Consider the following 20,726-nt stretch of genomic DNA (forward strand, 5'->3'; position numbering starts at 1 on the left):
TAGTTCCTAGATTAGTTCTTGCAAGCATTAGTATACAGTCTGAGCTCTATATTCTGTTATAGTTTCCTTCCTTGCCTTCAGGTCATGTGGTATAGAATCAAATTTGATTAGGGATTTAGTTTTTGGACAGCATGTTTAAGAAGCTTAAAGTTGTATTCTTTTGCTCTATTTACAGCATGTTAGAAAGCTTAAAGTCGCATTCTTTTGCTACCTTATCCAGCATGTTTAGGAAGTCCAAAATTAGCTTCCTTTTTGCTCTATTTTGTAGCATGATTAGCAAGATCAAATTAGTTTCCTTTACGCTTCGTTTATAGCATGTTTAAGAAGTTTAAAGTAGCATGTTACCTTATTTTGTATAGCATGTTTAAAGGCCTTAAAGTAGTATTCTTTGCCATGTTTTAATAGCAGGTTTAGAAGCCCTTAAAGTAGCATTCCATGCTCTGTTTCTACAGCATGATAGAAAGTGTAGAGTTACATATATTGCTTTTATTACAGCATACTTAGAAAGCCCAAAGTTAGCTTCCTTTTGCTTTATTTATAGCATGATTAGTATCATTCCATACTTGATTTTACAGCATGTTTAGAAGCACTAAAATAGCATCCTTTGCCATGTTTTCACCGTATGATTCAAAGGCTTTAAATTGCTTTCTTTAGTTTAGCTTATAGCATGATCAGTAAGCTTTAAGTTACTTGTTTTATTCTGTTATATAGCATGGTTAGTTGATTATACACCCATACTTGTTAAGTATATTTAAAGGACTCCCACAATCTTTAATAAAAGATAATAAGGAAGACAAAAGAATAAGAAAGATAACAAGTAAGTCAAGCAAGAGGCTAGTACCCGACATCCAAGAGCTTGTCGTTAAACAAATCCAGGTGACCATTTCCGAGGTCTTGGCCCTGGTAGACCGAGGTCTGCTCTTTTAGGATTGGTGGCTCGCAACCCCAACCTATTAGGGAATGCGCATGAGATGGTACTAAGCCTGGGCCCAAAGAAAAGAAAACCCAAGAAAAGAAAACCTAAGAAAAGAAAAGTTAAGTAAGAAGGAAGAAAGAAAAGAAAAGTTAAGTAAGAAGGAAGAAAGAAAGAAGAAGAAAGTAAAAGATAGAAATTAAAAGATTAATTTCTAACACAAGGATACAAGAAATGAAATAAGTTCCAAGCTTAGAATAAATAAGAATGGTTAGTTTTCTTTGATTCTAAGTTTACATTGTTAGTTTCTTGTTATCCTGCTTGATACTGAGTATGATTTGTATTCTGTTCATTTTCTGTATACCATGAGCACATGCAGAGAGCTTTATTATTTCAGTTTCAGCACTTATGCATTTCATTTATGCATTTCAAGTTTTGTGAGATAGATTAGTACTTACTAAGCGTTTTCGCTTATAGATCTTGTTTTCTTTCCTCCTACTGCAGATAAAGGAAAAGCTAAGATATGAAGGGAGGCGACAGGGTGGTGGTGATGATGGATGTGTGTGGTGACTGAACTATGGAGAGGTCCAGAGGGGACTAGCAAGACTCATTTATTTAGAGTTTATGTCTAGTTTATTTTCCTTATTTCTGTTATGAAATTATGAGTTTATGATTGAGTTTGATGTGCATTGTAGCTTATTATGCTTCATTCTGGGAGCTTGAGTTTAGTTCATGTTGCTAGATTAGTTTTTGATTATGATATGATTTATTACTGCGTGGTTGTGAATAAATTGTGATCCAGCCGCATGTGGCTGTGTATATATCTTGTGTATTATAGATTTGGTCACCGGTACAGGGGAGACTCTGCCGAAATTTTTCGGTAGGAATTTCTCTGAACCGTGATAAATCTAAGTGTCTCTAATAATAGCATAAGTGACACTAGTAAGTAGAGTAGGAGTTAGGTAACGGTCGCCCTTAGAGAGTAGTAGTAAGAAGGGTGGTTGTTACATCTACAATATAAATTAATTAAACAACTACAAATAAATGTAGATATTGACCAATGTAATTCTTTTATTTCTAAATAAATGTTTATACAAAAGATAGACTTTTAATATACATTCCAACACTTTTAATTCATCATTTTTAATTTTCAGTTTACCATAATCTCCTAATAAATATGATTTTGCTAAGGTAACTTTTAATTCTTTATTTTCTATTTTTAATAGTTCATGCTTTGTTTTTAATTTATACATACTTTTAGAAAGAATAAAAATGAATTCGTATAACTTTTCAGAAGGTAAGGAATATACCTTACTTATCATATTGTTCTCATAGTCCGTTGCTTTCCCCTTCATTGTTGTTTTCTTCCGATGTATCTCCCCCTTCATCGATGCTCATTTCGGACGAGCTTTTAATGTCTTCTTGGTGATCCACCATTAGTCCTAATCCAATGTATTCTTCTAGCTCAGACTCGGATGAGGACTCCTCCAATGTTATTTTTAGGTTCTTGTACTTGGATCTGGTTGACCCTTTGCCTTTTTCTTTACTTTTTAGCTTTAGGCAGTTTATCTTTGATATGTCATTCTTCTTGAAAATTGTAGCACCACACCTTCCTCTTGCTCCGAAAGGATTTTGTTACCTATATCTTGTCAAAATTGTTAGATTTGAAATTTTTGAAAACTTTCTTACCGGAAAAGCTTCTTCATTTTCGTCTAGAGAAGCATCAGAGTTTGGGTTGTCCCTTTTTTGTTTTAGGGTGATGTTCTAATTTGGCTCCTTTCTTAGTCATGCACATCTAGATTTGTGAAGTTCTAATGTGGAAAATAAACTTTCTAAAATACTTACCTCTAGATCCTTAGAGATGTAATAGGAGTCAATTATCGATGTCCAATTCGGAATCCTCGGGAAGTATTAAGAGCATATCTTAAGGAGTCTCTATTCATTATCATTTCTCTAAGATTTATGAGTTTAATGATCAACTTCTTCAGTTTGAGATGTAGTTAGGCAACTATCTCCAACCCAACGTTCCCGTTAATTTATCCCAGGCCAACACGACTACGCAGGTTTTCGGAAAAAAAAATGTGGAACCGCCACATCAGCGGCCCCCCTAAAGCCGGTCCCACGGATATGGAGGCTACGCAGGTTTTCGGGAACCTACGAGGGAGTGCGAAATGACTCACATTAGGCGTTCACGGTGATGTATCGTGATTTCTCGATCGAAAGACAGCCGTCAGATTGAGATGTTATAGATCGAGGGGCGTTTTGGTAATTACACACGGCTTACATTTGATATTTCTCGCTATAGCACTCTGCAGAGCGATTTCTAGGGTTCTCGATCTCTCACCCTCGCGCAGCGCCGGTGAACTCCAAATCCAAGGTAGCTCCTTTGATTTTTCCGTGAAGTGATTCTTATTTCCCTGTTGATCTCGGTTTTTTCCCACCGTGCGTCCCCATTAATCAGTCACGGTTTTGTGGTCTTCAATCCGATCCAGTAATCGCCATGCCCACGTTTCAGAGTTTTTTAGGGCATAAATTTTCTTCATATCTCAACCTGTTTAGTATCTCCTTGTTGATCCGCCGATATCGCTTCTAAATTTTTGCTCAAACTTGAATCTTGATCTCGATCATCCTTTACTATGATCTTATTCTTCTTTGTGAAGCGCAAGAATCTTCCTTTGTTCTTTCGTGTGTTTACCTTGGATCTCCTGTTTTGCCTGAAGGAGAAGGATGGATCTGACTAACAAGCTATACCTGGATGACGAAGATTCCCCGATCCTGAAGACAATCAAGGGCGCGACAACGGGTTTAGCAGCAGGGATCATCTGGGGCACCGTTCTTGCTACTTGGCACGATGTCCCTCGCGTCGAGAGGCATGTTGCTCTCCCCGGGCTGATTAGAACATTGAAGATGTGTGGGAGTCATGGGCTTACTTTTGCTGCGGTTGGAGGACTGTACATTGGTGTGGAACAGTTGGTGCAGCATCAGAGGAAAAAGATGGATTTCGTTAATGGTGCTGTGGGTGCCTTTGTTGCCGGAGCAGCTGTTTATGGTTTCAAAGGTATTCTCCCTCTCTCTATATATACATCATATGTGTTAATTGCCACTATATCATGAAGTTCAAGTTTGCATTATTTCATCTTTTATTGTGAGAAAGTGGTCATTTACTGCTCTGTCTTCAAAAGTTCTTGCCAATTAAATTCAATTTTTTTTCTTTGATCTAATTGGGTCAATATGGGTTATTAGCCACTATAACATAAACTTCAAGTTTGTATTATTTCATCTTTTATTGTCAGAAAGTGGTCATTTACTGTTCTGTCTTCCAAAATTCTTGCCAATTAAATTCATTTTTTGATCTAATTGGGTCTATATGTGTTATTTGCCACTATAACATAAACTTAAAGTTTGCATTATTTCATCTTTTATTGTGAGAAAGTGGTCATTTACTGATCTGTCTTCCAAAGTTCTTGCCAATTTTTTTTAATCTAATTGGGACTATATGCATTTCACTCAAATACTATATTGTTCTCTAGTCAGACTGGAGATGAACATCTTATCATGTGGATGTTTTCTTATTCCTTGATCACTTTTTTTTTTTAGTTTTTATATTAAAAAACTTTAACTTGAGATGAACATCTTGCCATGTAGATGTTTTGTGGTTCCTTGATCACCTTTTTAATCTTTTATTTTATTTTTCAAAATTACAATGTATTTTTCGGTAGCTTGGACCATGTAAGAATTCAACATAATCCTTTGAATAATCTTCTCTCAACTTGCAAACTCCACTTTCTTCAATATAAATCTTTGAATAATTGAGTCTTTTTTTTCAATTTAATTTATAGCTGAAAGTACAATAACAACAACCACCAAACCTTATCCCACTAAGTGAGGTCGGCTATATGAATCCTTTTACACCATTGAGCTCATCTCCTACTATATCATCATTTATATTTAAATAAATTTTATCTTGTTTTATTATTGCTAACCAAATTTTTTTGTTTTTTTCTCTTCCTCGTTTGATATTTGTGTTTGTCATAGTTTCATATCGCTTAATTGAAGCATACATTGGTCATCTAAATACATGCACGTACCATCTTAAACGTGTCTCTCGGAGTTTTCCCTCAATAGATGCAACTTCGATTTTCTCTCTAATGCTCTTATTTCTTATTCTGCCCATCTTCGTTTATCCACACATCCATCTTAACATCCTCATCTTTGCAACTCTCATCTTCTGCTCATATGCTCGAGTCATAGCCTAAATTCAGCTTCATATAACATAGCAGGTCTAATTATAGTTTTGTATAACTTTCCTTTAAATTGTAGAGATATTTTACAGTCACATAATAAAACACCTAACCTTTCCTCCATTTCAACCATCCTATTTGTATTCTATATAAGATATCTCTCTCAATCCCTCTATCTTTTTGTAAAAATGGTCCTAAATATTTAAAGCTCTCGGTTCTGGGCAACTCATCATCTCCTATCTTTTAACAATTATCTCATTATGTTTAATATTGCTAAACTTAAATTTTATATATTCTGTCTTTATTCTACTAAGCCTAAAATCTTTTCCGTCTAGTGTTTCCTGCCAAGATTCTAGTTTAACATTTACTCCTTCACGCGTTTCACCTACCAAAATAATATTATCTGCAAACAACATGCATTACGGTGTTGTGTCTTGAATGTATGTAGTTGTAAAAATATAGGGATTTAGAGTTGATCCTTGATGTAACCTTATCTTTATTGGAAATGCTTTAGCTATTCTGCCTGAAATCTTTACTCTGATTGTTACATCCTCGTATATATCCTTATTTACTTCAATATATGTTACGCTAACACTTCTCTTTTCTAGAATTCTTCATATAATTTCTTTTAGAACTCTATCATAAACTTTTTCTAAACTAATGAATACTATGTGTAGATCTTGTTTTTGCCCCCGATATTTTTTCAATTAGTTGTCTAAGAAGATGTATAGCTTTTATTGTCAACTTTCCAAGTATTAACCCAAATTGATTTTCGGTCACTGTGGTCTCTTTCTTTAATCTTTTTTTATTACTTTTCCATAAAGTTTCATTGTATGACTCATTAGTTTAATACTCTTATAGTTTGCATAATTTTATATGTCTTCTTTATTCTTATATAAGAGAACTCGTGTACTTACCCTCCATTAATCAGATATTTTTTTCATTTTCAATATCATATATTAAATAATTTTGTAAGTCATTCAATACCTTATTTCTTTAGGCACTTTCATGTCTCTATCGAAATATCATCTAGTCCAACGATTTTTCCATTGTGCATCTCATTTAAAACTTGTTCTACAAGTTTGAATTCTACAATAAAAATTTAAGGTCACCTAAACTTTTATTAAAAAGTTGATAAAAATACCTCTTCCATCACCCTTTTATTTTTCTATCGTTTACTAGTACTCTATTACATTCATTTTTAATACATTTTATTTAGATAAAATCTTTTGTCGTCCTTTCTCTCACTTTAGCTATTCTATAAATGTCTCTTTCTTCTTCTTTTGTATTCAATTTTTGATATAATCGTTCAAAAGTTTCATTCGTTATTTCATTCACTACTTTATTAAATTTCTTGTTCTTACTAATATATAATTTCTTATAAACTATTCGTTTTTTTTCACTTTCTCTTGTACTTTCTCATTAAACCACTAAGATTTTTTATTTAGTGATGTATGTCCCTTTGACTCACCGAGTTATTATTTTCAACTTTGATACCATCTTATCTCATATCGTATTGAGTCACCATATATTTCACCTAATACTTGTACTCCTACTTTTTCCTTAAATATATTTTGCTTCCCATCCTTTAATTTCCATGACTTAATTAAAGGAGTTATATATTTTTTCTTTTTATTGATATTATGCTTGAGGTGTATATCCAACACTCTTAACCTATGTTGAGTGGTTAAGCTGGATGACCTTGCAATCTTTACAAATCTTTTTATCCTTCTTCCTAACCATAAGAAAGTGAATTTGCGACTTATTATTCCTACTTTTGAATGTGATCTTAAAAAATATATTAGCTAATATAAAATCATATGCTAGCACAAAATCTAATATAGTTTTTCATTCTTCATTTCTTGTTCCAATCCCATAACCCCTATGTACCCTCTCATATTCCTCATTTTTCACTTTGGCATGCCCATTTAAGTCACCTCTTATTAAAATCATTTTATTTGGTGGAATGTTTTGTAATACTTTGTCTAAGTCATTCTAAAACCTTGATTTGGTAGCTTCATCTAATCCTACTTGCGATGCATAAATGGTAAGTATATTCATAGATTCTTTCGCCACTATTATCTTAAGGGTTATAATTCGATCCCCTTTTCTAATTATTCCAACAATTTCATCCTTTAATAAACTATCTACAATAATACCCAGTTCATTTCTTACTTTACTTTTTCTTGTGTACCATAACTTAAAACCTGAGTTCTCTATTATCTTTGCCTTCTCGCTTACCCATTGTGTCTCTTGTACACACAAAATACTAATTGTTCTCCTAATCATCGTATATCCTACCTCCATTAATTTACTAGTAAAGGTTACTATATTCCATGTTCTAAATTTTAGACTATTAGTTTTCCTATGATATTTGTTCTTATCTAATCTATGGTGTGAAAACTCTTGTCTATTTAACACTACATCCAAGTTATCATCGAGATGTAGCGGTCCTTACCGATACGTTACAGTCGGATGAGACATTACAGGCGGATCTTGCAACACGTTTCTTCTAGGGAACAACCTAGGATTAACACAATAGTTTAATGAATTTATTTATTGAATATTTATCATAGTTTTAACACTGGCGGACAATCTAACGTAACTCTCCTCCTTTGTAGTGGAAAGTAATTAGAGAAAAATTGTACTACATTTTCTATTTGTTAGACAGAAAAATACTGATCGTTTGTAGTTCATGGATGTTCTAGTTTTTCCCATCATACATGTCCAAACACTAGTGTATGTATGGACACATTTTTAAATGTATATAATATTTTGCTTCGTAGTCAATGCCAACATTGTGTGCACGATTTCAGTTATGAACATTTGGTAGAGTCTGTTTTATTCTATGAGTAATCTAAGAACAACTTTCTCATGTTGTACGAATTTAGGGCTCTAATAACATTTTACTTATCTTTTATTTATAGGAATAACTAGCAAATTAAGCATTGATATTCATTAATTGATTTTTCCAGTGCTTTGTCATCTTCAGTCTAAACCTCTAAAAAATGGACTAGGATATGGAGCATAACTAGTTGAAATGAACCGCAAAGTTTATTTTATTTTATTTTCTAGAATGATCCAGATTTATAACTACACAAGTTTTATACATGGGGTACAACTGCGAGTGATAAAGGGGGACAGACAAAAGTACTTAATTTAATCAAAGAAAACAATGTGATCTCTACATAGAGAGAACATTGGAGGGTAAGAACTATGTAGCTAAGCTGAAAGTTGATACATAGTTTGTTGTCCTCTTATGAATTTTCTCGTAATTGTTGAAGATAAAAAAATAAGTAAAATCAGAGATGGATAAAAACACTACCAGGATGAAAGGGATTGGCTATGACATTATAACCATTACAATATAAAATATTTGGTAATATATTTTGCACACGAGATCATGCATGAGACCAGTCAGTCATAAGTGTAAGAACAATTCCATAGTAAAGCTTGCAACAACAAGCAACTAGTAAGCTTAAACCATCTCAACACCTTATAAAAAAGCTACAGAAATGCCCTCACCAGTGTGGTGCAGTGGTAAAACACTCGGAGGAATAATAAGGGGATCAGGATTCGAATCCCAAATGATATTTGTTAGTGCAGCGGGACCAACAAGAGGGGGGTGAATTGCCTGTAACACAAAAAGTATACCATCCTCAAACTTTCAACTCTAAAATAAAGCAACAGGAATAATAAAATAAATAACAGAAAAGAAAAGAGACGACTCAGCGATTTTGACTTGGTTATAACCAAGAAGGTTGTTAATCCAAGGCGGTTGAATTGACGCACTAGTAGAGTCTCCTTCTCTGAAGGCGGAGAAGCCTTTTATACAATTGAAAAACACAGAAGTTGCTAAGAAATGAAAGTACAGAGTTGTTCTTTCGTTGCTGTTCGAGGCCCCTTTATATAGGGGTTCCAGAGCTTATCAGATCACCTGATCTTCGGGATCAGGTTTTGACTCGAGAGGGATCGATCGACTGATCCCCAAGTTCGGTCGACCGAACCTGCGTACTTGGCCAGCCTTTCGTCTAGATGCAGTCTGTGTGGATCGAGCCTGTGTTTGGTCGACCGATCCCATTGTTCGGTCGACTAATCAGCCAACGGTCTTTCTCTGAGCTGGCCCGATCAGAATGCTTGACTGAGTCTTGGGTTTATCTCTGGTTCGGTCGACCGATCAGAGGGTCCGGTCGACCGATCAGCCAACAGTTGGTTGTTGACGTGTCTGCTGATGTGTCACCAACGGCTGCCTTCTGTTGATAGGGGTCCGGTCGATCGATCATGGCGTTCGGTCGACCGAACACTTGTCAAGTCAACTCCCGATTGGCTTGCTTTGGTTCGGTTTGCTTGGGTGATTTCGGCCAACCGGAATAGGGTTCACCCGAACCCAATTCTCGGCCTTCTCCTCGAGCAGTCTTCCGTCCCGGTTTTACGTCCCTCGAACGCCGCGCACGTTCTTCACGCCCATCGGGGTACTCTTCCGTAGCTCTCTCGTCCTTCGGACGCACCGAGCCCGTCGGCTCTCTTCTCGTGCCGTCCTTCTCGCTAGCTGCGTCTTCCGCTCGACTTCCTGCGCTTCTAAGCTCCTGCACACTTAGACACAGGGATCAAACAAACAGGACCTAACCTAAACACATCAAAACAACCACGGGGTCCAACAATGTTAATATCCTGGTGATTGGCTTGTGAGTGTACATAAGTTGCACTCTGGATTTACCTAGTAGGCACACCTAGATTACAAAAAAACTACAGGTATTAGGTGGAATATTACCTATAAAATATCACACACCTGCCTATATTAAACATGAAGTGCATAGTACCATGGACCAGAATAAAATAGCTTTGAAAGCAAAGTGGATGAAGTTGTTACCGGAATAAGTTGGGAACATAATTTGCAAAATATGTTGAAAAATCAAATACAATATGGATTTGATGAATGTGTACTAATGACAAATACACCCTTGAAAAATAGATTGCTGTCATATGTTACGGTGAATTCACAGACGAATGGAAATAGGACTATATTTCCTTTTAGAGTGCATTTACTAAAACTTCATTTCGGTGACTTTCTTGGCAGGATCAGGTTTTTGCTTGAGTTCCAACCTCAGGGTTTTTTTATACACTGTCTATCAATGCCTTAATTCTTTGTTCAATTTCAATATGTGATTGAACTTCTCGACTTTCATTTCGTAACACTCTCTGAAAGTCTCTATTAAACCGTTAGACAAGTTTATTTTTGCATTACCAAGCAAGCAGCTATTGCATGTGAAATGTCACCTACACCTTGTTCAAGTTATATGATCGACCAATGTTCAAATACCAGAGTGTTTTTCGCCTTTCCTTCAGCGGTTTCCAAGTTGGGTCTGATGTTCTAATCATAAAATAATTGCTTCTCCCTGGTAGGTAGACTCTAAAATATATCTGAAGGGGTTTCACCTTCTGATTGAGAGGATCTATTTAGTTCAAAATTCAGAGACTAATGAGAAAATAAACCGATAAAAGTGGACGATGGCCTAGCCACATTCAGTGTATATTATGTGTTCATGGTAAAAGATTTGATCATAACCATGCATATTGATTTCTTTCTTGTCAAAGAATTTACTAGGTCAACTTCGATAAATTGGGTTCTCTTTTATGCTACTTTGCCTGAGAATCTTATTGCCAACTAACTCTTCTTTCTTGTGTACTGGTGTCAGGTCGGAGCATTCAAAGTGGAGTCTCTGCAGGATCGATTCTTGGATTCACTTCAGCCATACTGGACCTTGGCGGCCGGACAATGAGACAGGACACCGGAAAGGTGTATGATCCGGTGACTACCATCAAAAGGCCTAATGTTAGATAGCTTCTTTTAAGGATCTCAGCGACTTATAACCACCTCAACTCAGTAAGAATATGCATTTCAAATGTGCACAAGACATCAAAGTAGATGAAAGTGCTAAATAAGATCAAAGTTTGTTATGAGCTCATATGACTTCCATTCGCGCACGTTTCTTTCTTCCGGCCGCTGTCGGCTCAGTCATTTTGTAGTCCATCTTTATCTTATTGAGTGTCCAAATTATGGATCAAATAAAAACATTTTGAAAAACTTTGTGAATCTACATGTTATGTAGTTCACCATATGAAAGATCAACCCTTTGCTTGGCTTTGCCATATGTTAAAAATTGTTCACGAATTGCACTGTCAAACACTTTGTTTTGCCTTTGCGAATAGATCAAACTATATACTAAAACAATAGCAAGAATTAAGATTTTATTCTATTAAGTGGTATCGATTGTATAGATTTTTTTTATATATATTATTAAATTTGAGTTTTTGAAAGAGAGTCTCTCAACATAATCATAATACACTTTATAATCATCAGTTCAGAGTCATAGAAATAATCTTTTGTCATGTAGGGTAAGACCAAACTTTCCTTTATTAAATTTGATATTTTATTATATCATCTTATGTATTTAAATAAATTTCATTATTTTTAATTAATTCTCAATTTTTTTATTAATGTGCATATGGATTAATAAATTTTTTAGTTTATTAATGTGAGTATTTAAATAAATCATCATTTTGATCTTCCATTTAAGTAAAAATAAAAATAAAGGACCAAAATGCATAAAATTTCAAATTAAACGTGCGAGACTTCCACGAACCCTCGACCAAAGAAAGTTCTAGAACCCTTATCGGATCCGGATCCTGCCTCTCCCCACTGGTCCGTTCCAACCATTTTCGTTGACCTAGAAGAAGGATCTAGAACCTGTCGTGGCTTCCCCTGTTCTATATATTTCGCCTCTCTTGATGCTTTTCTCACATTTGCTCGCTGATCTCTTTCTCATCTCATCGGATTCAACCATGGCGGCCGAGACGGAGACCTTCTCTTTCCAGGCGGAGATCAACCAACTTCTCAGCCTCATCATCAACACTTTCTACTCCAACAAGGAGATCTTTCTTCGCGAGCTCATCAGCAACTCCTCTGATGTGAGATCTCGATCCCGGTGTTCATGTTTATCCTTTTTTTTTTTTTTTTTTTGTGAATTTTCTCACCTTTAAGCATGGTTTTTTGTTGGTGTGATGGATCGCAATACAGGCATTGGACAAGATCCGGTTCGAGAGCCTGACGGATAAGAGCAAGCTCGACGCTCAGCCGGAGCTCTTCATCCATATCGTGCCCGACAAGGCCACGAACACCTTGTCCATCATCGACAGCGGTATCGGCATGACGAAGTCTGATCTCGTCAACAATCTCGGTACCATTGCTCGGTCTGGCACCAAGGAGTTCATGGAGGCTCTCACTGCTGGGGCTGACGTCAGCATGATCGGCCAATTCGGTGTTGGGTTCTATTCGGCGTATCTGGTGGCTGAGCGCGTGGTGGTCACCACCAAGCACAACGACGACGAGCAGTACGTTTGGGAGTCGCAGGCTGGTGGTTCGTTTACGGTTACACGGGATACCTCAGGGGAGAGCCTCGGAAGAGGAACAAAGATGACTCTTTTCCTCAAGGAGGACCAGGTAAACACAATTACTTTTCATATTCTTAATGAATTAGTTTGCTTAAAATCATGAGACTGTTGAATAATACTTCTGAATGTCAAAGCTTTCTGATGTATAATTGAGTGCTTCATGATTCCTTTTGAATTTGTGTTTGCAGTTGGAGTATCTTGAGGAACGGCGCCTGAAAGATTTGGTCAAGAAGCACTCCGAGTTCATCAGCTATCCCATCTCACTGTGGACCGAGAAGACCACAGAGAAGGAAATCTCAGACGACGAGGATGAAGAAGATAAGAAAGACACCGAGGAAGGTAAGGTGGAGGAAGTCGACGAGAAGGAAGAGCAAGAGAAGAAGAAAAAGAAGATCAAGGAGGTGTCCCATGAATGGTCCTTAGTCAACAAGCAGAAGCCGATTTGGATGAGGAAGCCCGAAGAGATCACAAAGGAAGAGTACGCTGCCTTCTACAAGAGTCTCACCAACGACTGGGAAGAGCATCTCGCCGTGAAACACTTCTCCGTGGAAGGCCAGCTTGAATTCAAGGCCGTCCTGTTCCTGCCAAAGAAGGCTCCTTTCGATCTATTCGACACGAAGAAGAAGCACAACAACATCAAGCTCTACGTTCGCCGCGTCTTCATCATGGATAACTGCGAAGAACTGATCCCCGACTACCTGAGCTTCGTCAAGGGGATCGTGGATTCCGAAGACCTCCCACTCAACATCTCCAGAGAGACGCTCCAGCAGAACAAGATCCTCAAGGTCATCCGCAAGAACCTGGTCAAGAAATGCATCGAGCTCTTCTTCGAGATCGCCGATAACAAGGAGGACTACGACAAGTTCTACGAGGCATTCTCGAAGAACCTCAAGCTCGGAATCCATGAGGACTCGCAAAATAGGTCTAAGATCGCCGAACTACTGAGGTTCCACTCCACCAAGAGCGGGGACGAGATGACGAGCCTCAAGGACTACGTTACGAGAATGAAAGAAGGCCAGAACGACATCTACTACATCACCGGCGAGAGCAAAAAGGCAGTGGAGAACTCTCCCTTCCTGGAGAAGCTAAAGAAGAAGGGCTACGAGGTGCTCTTCATGGTGGACGCGATCGACGAATACGCCGTCGGCCAGCTGAAGGAATTCGAGGGGAAGAAGCTGGTGTCCGCCACCAAGGAAGGGCTGAAGCTGGAGGAGAGCGAGGAGGAGAAGAAGAAGAAGGAAACCCTGAAGGAGAAGTTCGAGGGGCTGTGCAAGGCCATCAAGGAGGTGCTGGGCGACAAGGTGGAGAAGGTGGTCGTGTCGGAGCGTGTGGTCGACTCGCCCTGCTGCTTAGTCACCGGCGAGTACGGGTGGACGGCGAACATGGAGAGGATCATGAAGGCGCAGGCGCTCAAAGACTCGAGCATGTCGGGGTACATGTCGAGCAAGAAGACGATGGAGATCAACCCGGAGAATCCGATCATGGAGGAGCTGAGGAAGAGGGCGGACGCCGACAAGAACGACAAGTCGGTGAAAGATCTGACGCTGTTGCTGTACGAGACGGCGCTGCTCACCTCGGGCTTCAGCCTCGACGACCCCAACACGTTCGGCAGCCGGATCCACCGCATGCTCAAGTTGGGCCTGAGCATCGACGAGGATGACAAGGGGGGAGAAGACTCCGACATGCCTGCGCTCGAGGAAGGTGGCGATGAGGAGAGCAAGATGGAGGAAGTCGACTAAGCTTTGCTCTGTGATGGGTTTTTTGGGTTGCCTGACAACTTTTGGAATTGTCGAACTAGATTTAAACTCCAAGAGGTCGAGTTAAAAGTAATTTTCGTTTAAAATGCTCTTAAAACTTTGATGTTATTCTTATCAGATTGACAATCTCTATTAAGTATCGAAAATATTACTTATCTCGGTCTGTGAGTTTTTCAGGTTCATATGAAAACTATTTTGTTAGTATTTAAAATCATCGAATTCGGGTTGATTTTGAATATGTTTGATGATTTGTAGAATTATAAGAAAATTTTATCATCATTAGTATAAATTGGGATTATGTTTATATTGTATTTCAAATTTATTCAATAGATAAAATAAGGGAGAAGGTCATTTATCAATTACTTAAACGAAAGTTGAACGCTTGAAATACTCACAAAAATGCTATTTATCCCAGGAACAAAGGATTTATTCATAAGAGGATGAGAATTTAAATTTTATTAAGAAGAAATAATTTAGAGTGTGTTTACTGTCTGTCCACACTACAGTCTCCGTTGGCTGTTGCTGTTGCTCTTTCAGTAGCGATATCTTTATTCTTCTGGTACAATTCAACATGCTTGTGGTATTCTTCTAGCTGCCTCTCTAGCTTTTCAATAAACTGACTAGTGTGCTCAAGAGATTGCTCAAACTTATACTTCTCCAATGCCTGCGCAACATTAAAACAAACGAACGAACAAAAAGCATGTGTGAGGAATAGATGTATTTTTGATAACGATAGAGTAGACACCTAGGGGATGTTCATCAAAATCCAAATTGGTGTTTAGGGTATCGAATACTTGTAGTTGTGACTGGGCATGCCCCAAAAAGTTGCACATCCTTGTTTTTTAAGATTAATACTTACATTTGTCTGTCAAAAACAAGGGGCAAAAATCATCATATAAGCACTCACTCTCTATGACACCTCACCCATCGGTCTCCCTTGTAAAATGATCAAGCTGTCCTCACATGCACTTTTTGACATTATTATGGGTTGCCACAAGTATTAAATTCTAAACCGGTTGAGCATGTTATAACAATTATAAAATCGTAACTACTACAATATGAATATTATTGAACAGAACAAGTCTAAAATCTGAGTTGTAATAGCTACGATTTCGTAGCTGCTATAACGTGAATGTTATGTGAACAGGTTGAATTCAGTTATATAAATTACAAAACTGAAATTACTACAACATTCATAGCTGTTACAACCTGTTCAATCGATTGTTCAATCAATTCAGGATTTAATACGTGTCTATAATATCTTGAAGGTAGTTGTCCCATTTTACAAGGAGGGTTGGTGTGGTGGGGTTACCCTTTTGATAAAAAAAAATAAAAAAGGGGGCCTTTTTGATGATTTCAACAAAAAAAAAAAAGGCTCCCTTTTAATTATTACCCAAAAAACATCATGTGTGAGGAATAACTAATTAAACAATCTGTGTGTGAGGAATTATATATTGTAGCATGTAGGGTATAAGAAGCAACACAGTCCCAAATTTCAGCAACAACTACTAGTTCTCGATTCCCATGGTTTTACTCTTTTAATCTTCTACGAGCAAGAAAGAAGAGCTTTGAGGTTTTCTCACTTGTATGTAAATGAAAGAAGAGGATCACTTGCAGTAATAAATTGAATATGAGATCGGTACCTTCTGTTTTGAAAGTGTATCGGGAGGCGACATTATGTCAGGCTGGACATAGTTCTTCCCCCTGTAAAAGATGATAGTGTTCTTTGCCTTTATATCGATCACCATCCCTTTGCTGAGCCTCGCTAGTTCTTCGGCATATTCATGAATCTGGCCAGGTCTACAAGGCTTGCAGACTACTTTTACTGTTTCATGTTTCTTCCAATGCATATGCATATTTAGAACCACGCCACCGAATAAACCTCGCCGCCCGACGGGCACATAATTGTTCTTCTTTTCGCCTGTGCGTTTTAGATAGAATTTTTCTTCTTTGGTGAGGATTTCAGGATCATGAACTGGCAGTGGACCTTTTGGAATCTCATATTTCCTCAGCTTCTCAATCAGCCACACCTCTTTTCTCTTTGCCTGGACATAACACAAATCGGTTTACACAACGAAAAACAAGAGGAAACAAAAAAACGAGCATCGAGCATTCAAACCTTCTCAAGTTTGTACCGAATCCTAACTTCAGGATTTGGTGATTTCATCTTCTTTTTTGCCTTCAAGCGGAACCACTTCAGCTCATTCAATTTTGCTTTTCTAGACTTCTTCAATGGCTTTTTCATTGCCTTTGAGTTAGTTCCATGGTTGACATTCGGTCTGCCAATGGAAAATCTAGCCACATGGTCCTCAGTATTAAGAGTCACCAGTGAATCGCTCCTAAATCTGACTGATTGCCACCTAATTGTGTTATGATAAACCAAAGAAGTTACTGACCACTGAGACGAAAATGCACACGAAGAAAAATGTGAAATACATATGTCCTTCCATATATGCGATGTCCCATCTTTCAAGTAATTTCCATTACCAAATCTCTTCAACGAATAACTGCAAGAAAAAAGAAATATATAACAGTTCCGAATGCCTTCCTAAGAATCATCATGCTAGAACATAATAGAGATTGCACACTAATGTGTTTCAATTTTCAGATGTAAATCGATAGAAATAGATGCTTGAGCAAACTTACAAGTTGAATATAGAAATGTCAAAAATAGACTGCTAATGTATCTAAATAGTGAGAACCTCCACTTCTATTGTTTTACATTTGCTAATTCGGTATATGCATCCAACCAAATTTTCACAATATATTCACACTTACATTTGTCAAGTCATTCCTTGAAATAAATCAGTTAATAGTAGCCTCCAACTTTCAATGTGTTAATCAAGTAGCGGAGTGACAAAAGCTGACCAGAAGAGTCTCCAGACTGATCTGAATGTTTTTTTATTAATTTCTTCTTTTGAGCATAGTAGTTCATAAACACATATCTAGACAACAGGCAACAATAGGAAGATGGTAATGAGGTTTCATTAGTGATGAACGAAGGAAGCATCAATCTTCAGGATTCCTAGAGTAACAACCAAAATAGAGCTTAGGCAATTATGACATATAACTTCACAACAATTAAACTTTAAACATTTGCCCCTAGTACTATCTCCTCGAATGCAAAGATGGTAATCTCAGCAGCAAGGTTGCGTCTACTTGGGTGGAAAGATAGGCACGACAGGGGAAGAAAGAGTGAGAAGTTCACAAAATTGCACACTGATTCCTGCAGATAAATGGTTACTGAAAGGATGGATATATAGAAAAGATAGAAGGTCGATGGGAGGGATGACAAAGGTCGATGGGAGGATGACAAAGAACTTACCATTGAATGAACATAAACGAAGAGGATGGATTGCACTTTTCCAATTTCAGATGGATGAGTTATGAAGAGTAGATGCTTAAATTCCATTCTTCAACTTATTCCTTCAAGGAAATAAGCACCTAGTGTTGAAAAATGAAACTCTAATGTGAACAACAATTCGACAGGATCCTCGAAAAGGCGACTAATAGAAGGAAAAAAAACTTCAAACTAGAATTATTAGCTATACCCTTTGTTTCATCTTGAATTTATTTTAGAATTAGTCATTTTATTGTAGATGATGTGGCAGAGATGGCAGCCCCAGGACTCGGTCAACACAGAGTCAGATCAACCCAACCCAAGATTGAGTTCGGGTCCAACCGGCCGACCTAAAAATAGAACCGTGCAATCACAGTCCCACTTGAACTGAGCTCAATGGGACTCAGACAAATGGGCAGGAGAGTGGGAGATCTGGTGTAGACATGTTCTAAGGATGTGAGCGGATGTGCAAAATGTGGCATGGACACGTTCCAAGAAAGTAGGTTGATGTGCAGGAAGTATGCAGTGTGCCCGGTGAGGATTACCCTCACTCTCCCAAACTGATATAAAAAGGTGCTTGTAGAGGTGAGTACAGGTACACGCGCACAATATTATTCTACCACCTTCTCTTTCATTTTCTTCTCTTCTTTTTGTCGGGGCCTGACTTGAACGTCAAAGGGGTTTTGTCAAAGGGGTTTCATCAAAGTCCACCTTAACCTCCCTTCTAAGTTCTAACTATTTTCATTGTTCTCAGCTTTTCTAGTGTGTTCCTCCTCGCCTAAGACCTTTGTCAGAAACAGACGTGTTCTTACCCGAAGCCCTTTCGTTGCGCGGCCTGAAAAAACCGACCCGATAGGAGCCAATATGATGGGAGTCAACCCGACTCATAGCCGACCTATCAGATGTGCTCTTCTTCGACACACTAAGGAGTCAGTTCATCCCCCGATCTCAACCAAATCAATAGACAAACATCTTTTGAATGCTTATAAATAAAAAAGGGTTGCCCGGTACACGAAACTACCGCCAATGCGAGATCCTAGGGAAAAGTCTATTGTACACAACCTTACCCCTGCTTTGCAAGAGGCGGTCATGGTGACATCTTTTGAATGCCTATAAATGAATAGCCTAAAAACTCTCTTGAATCTATCAAAATTATGGTATTATGGAGTTCTGACATCTCCCTTCATCTTCCCTTTTCTCTAGTACTCCAGTACATAAAGACTTGAATTCCTATAAAAAAATTCAACTATAATGCAAGCATTATACAAGAATTTCGAGAAACACCAGATATGTGCTCGCAAAATTCTACATTTCTAAGTAGAAATTAATGGCAAAGCACAACTTGAGGGCAGAGAACATATCACATGAGGAATTCAGTAAAGACGCTTCGAGTAGGAAATCGATCGCCTTGTAGAAAAGATAGAGCATGCAAAGCAAAGGCAGAAAGTCGACACCTTGTCCGATCGAAAAGAGGAATCCTTGAACGCCCGCATGGAGAAATCAGCCCATGGAACCACCCGATCCTCTCGCTCTTTGCGAGACGACGAAACGCGGAAATCATGGGAAGACGTCGCCACGTCGCCTAGATCGCGGCCGCCGAAAGAGCAGAGCGGTGGCGGAGAAAGGACACAGCCACCGTCTCCGGCGACAACCAAAACAGGTTTGTTAGGGTTTGCTGATCGAGTTAGTCGTGCACCCGCACGCGACTGACACCGTGCGTCCATTGAACGAACCGATCACAGATGAGATACAATTTTGGGTTAGTTTCATATTAATTGGCGTCGTTTAGTCAAAACTATAACTATAAATTATTCGGTGAGTAATCGAATTAAGGTAAGTCAATCCGGACAAAAATCGTTCCAAATTAATAAAAATATTAAATTACTATTTTATTAAAAAAAATAAATGAGCGCCCATATTATGATTTTATCTTAAAAATACTCCTAAATTTCGTACTTTTATAAAAATTAGCATATAACATCTATAATATAATATGTTACCACTACCAATTAATTTCTACAACATATAAAAGTTAACAGATAACTACTACCCATTTGATTATTGATTAAATTATGTTGAATAAGTGTGAATGAAGAAGAGGAGGAAGAGAAAAAACTCTATTGTGCATGAGATTTTAGTCCCACATTAGGAGTTTTTTGACATCTTTGTTGGTTTATATTGATTCACATATATTGAGGATATGAACAAATATATGAGGAGAGACTCTCTCTCACGCGTGGGTGAACAAATACATCTTTGTTGGTTTTTTTGTTGCAAGATAATGATAACCTTTAAGCTTATTTTGTTCTTTAGATATTCAAAGAGGGAAGATGCAACTAAGATCTGAACACAGCAATTGAGGCCATTGCTTGTGCATAACAAGTACCTTTATTGGGACTCCTTAATGTGCTAGAATTTCTTTTACTGTCTTAGTTGGCTACATTTGTTGTTTGCAGACTGGTGATCCGGAGGGAATTGAAAAGTACATCAAAAGGGTTGTCAAGGTAATCTTTGATATTGCTATTTTTTTAGAAATTACCTTGAGGATCTTATTAATTATGATGCAATCAGCATGAAGTTAGCATGCTGATTATCTGTGTTTCTTCATATGTAACATAGAGTTTCTTTAAATATATTTTGAACTTTCAAATTACTTTCTTGAAGAATTTAATTCCAATAGCTGACTGTAGAGTTTTTTCACAGGTAACCAAGCATCATAATGATAATTGTAAACATGCCACAATTTTGCTTTCTCTTGCAAACATTTCCTAAAGCTGCATGCAATTACTTATAACAAAATGACTGAAAAACTACTGAGGTTGCGATTCACTTAGTAATTCATGATAACGTCTAATGTACATTTGATGGGGCTTCATTTAGTTCTCAAGACCATTACATTTCACGTGAATTTGTACAGAATAAAAGTACTGGAGAGTTGAGCTTCTTGACATGTTTTATGAATTTTGCTAGCTCTATAGGTATGTTCTCCCAAGTGATTCTTAAAAAGAGATTTAACCATTTAA

General features: G+C 37.6%; 3 protein-coding genes across 4 annotated transcripts; 2 read left to right on the top strand and 1 right to left on the bottom strand.

The window, feature by feature from the left end:
* Nucleotides 1-3,167: 3,167 nt before the first annotated feature.
* Nucleotides 3,168-11,306, top strand: LOC122021296 (outer envelope pore protein 16-3, chloroplastic/mitochondrial-like). Its single transcript, XM_042579397.1, has 3 exons — nt 3,168-3,290; nt 3,634-3,971; nt 10,851-11,306. Exons 2-3 carry the CDS (start codon nt 3,641-3,643, stop codon nt 10,994-10,996), a joined length of 477 nt encoding a protein of 158 aa, XP_042435331.1. The 5' UTR covers nt 3,168-3,290; nt 3,634-3,640; the 3' UTR covers nt 10,997-11,306.
* A 647-nt stretch (nt 11,307-11,953) lies between these two features.
* Nucleotides 11,954-14,518, top strand: LOC122021356 (heat shock protein 81-1-like). The gene is made up of 3 exons (XM_042579477.1): nt 11,954-12,123; nt 12,233-12,655; nt 12,795-14,518. Exons 1-3 carry the CDS (start codon nt 11,998-12,000, stop codon nt 14,343-14,345), a joined length of 2,100 nt encoding a protein of 699 aa, XP_042435411.1. The 5' UTR covers nt 11,954-11,997; the 3' UTR covers nt 14,346-14,518.
* A 270-nt stretch (nt 14,519-14,788) lies between these two features.
* On the bottom strand, nt 14,789-19,441 carry LOC122021357 (uncharacterized CRM domain-containing protein At3g25440, chloroplastic-like). 2 transcript variants are annotated; one of them, XM_042579479.1, is made up of 5 exons: nt 19,158-19,441; nt 16,800-16,870; nt 16,483-16,723; nt 16,007-16,408; nt 14,789-15,027 (listed from the first exon to the last, which is right to left on the bottom strand). In XM_042579479.1, exons 2-5 carry the CDS (start codon nt 16,811-16,813, stop codon nt 14,848-14,850), a joined length of 837 nt encoding a protein of 278 aa, XP_042435413.1. In that variant the 5' UTR covers nt 16,814-16,870; nt 19,158-19,441; the 3' UTR covers nt 14,789-14,847. The 2 variants fall into 2 exon arrangements, with proteins under 2 accessions (XP_042435413.1, XP_042435412.1); XM_042579478.1 differs by having other exon boundaries at nt 16,483-16,870.
* Between the last annotated feature and the right edge of the window lie 1,285 nt (nt 19,442-20,726).

Source organism: Zingiber officinale, chromosome 9A (assembly GCF_018446385.1).
Source record: "Zingiber officinale cultivar Zhangliang chromosome 9A, Zo_v1.1, whole genome shotgun sequence".
NCBI lineage: Eukaryota > Viridiplantae > Streptophyta > Magnoliopsida > Zingiberales > Zingiberaceae > Zingiber > Zingiber officinale.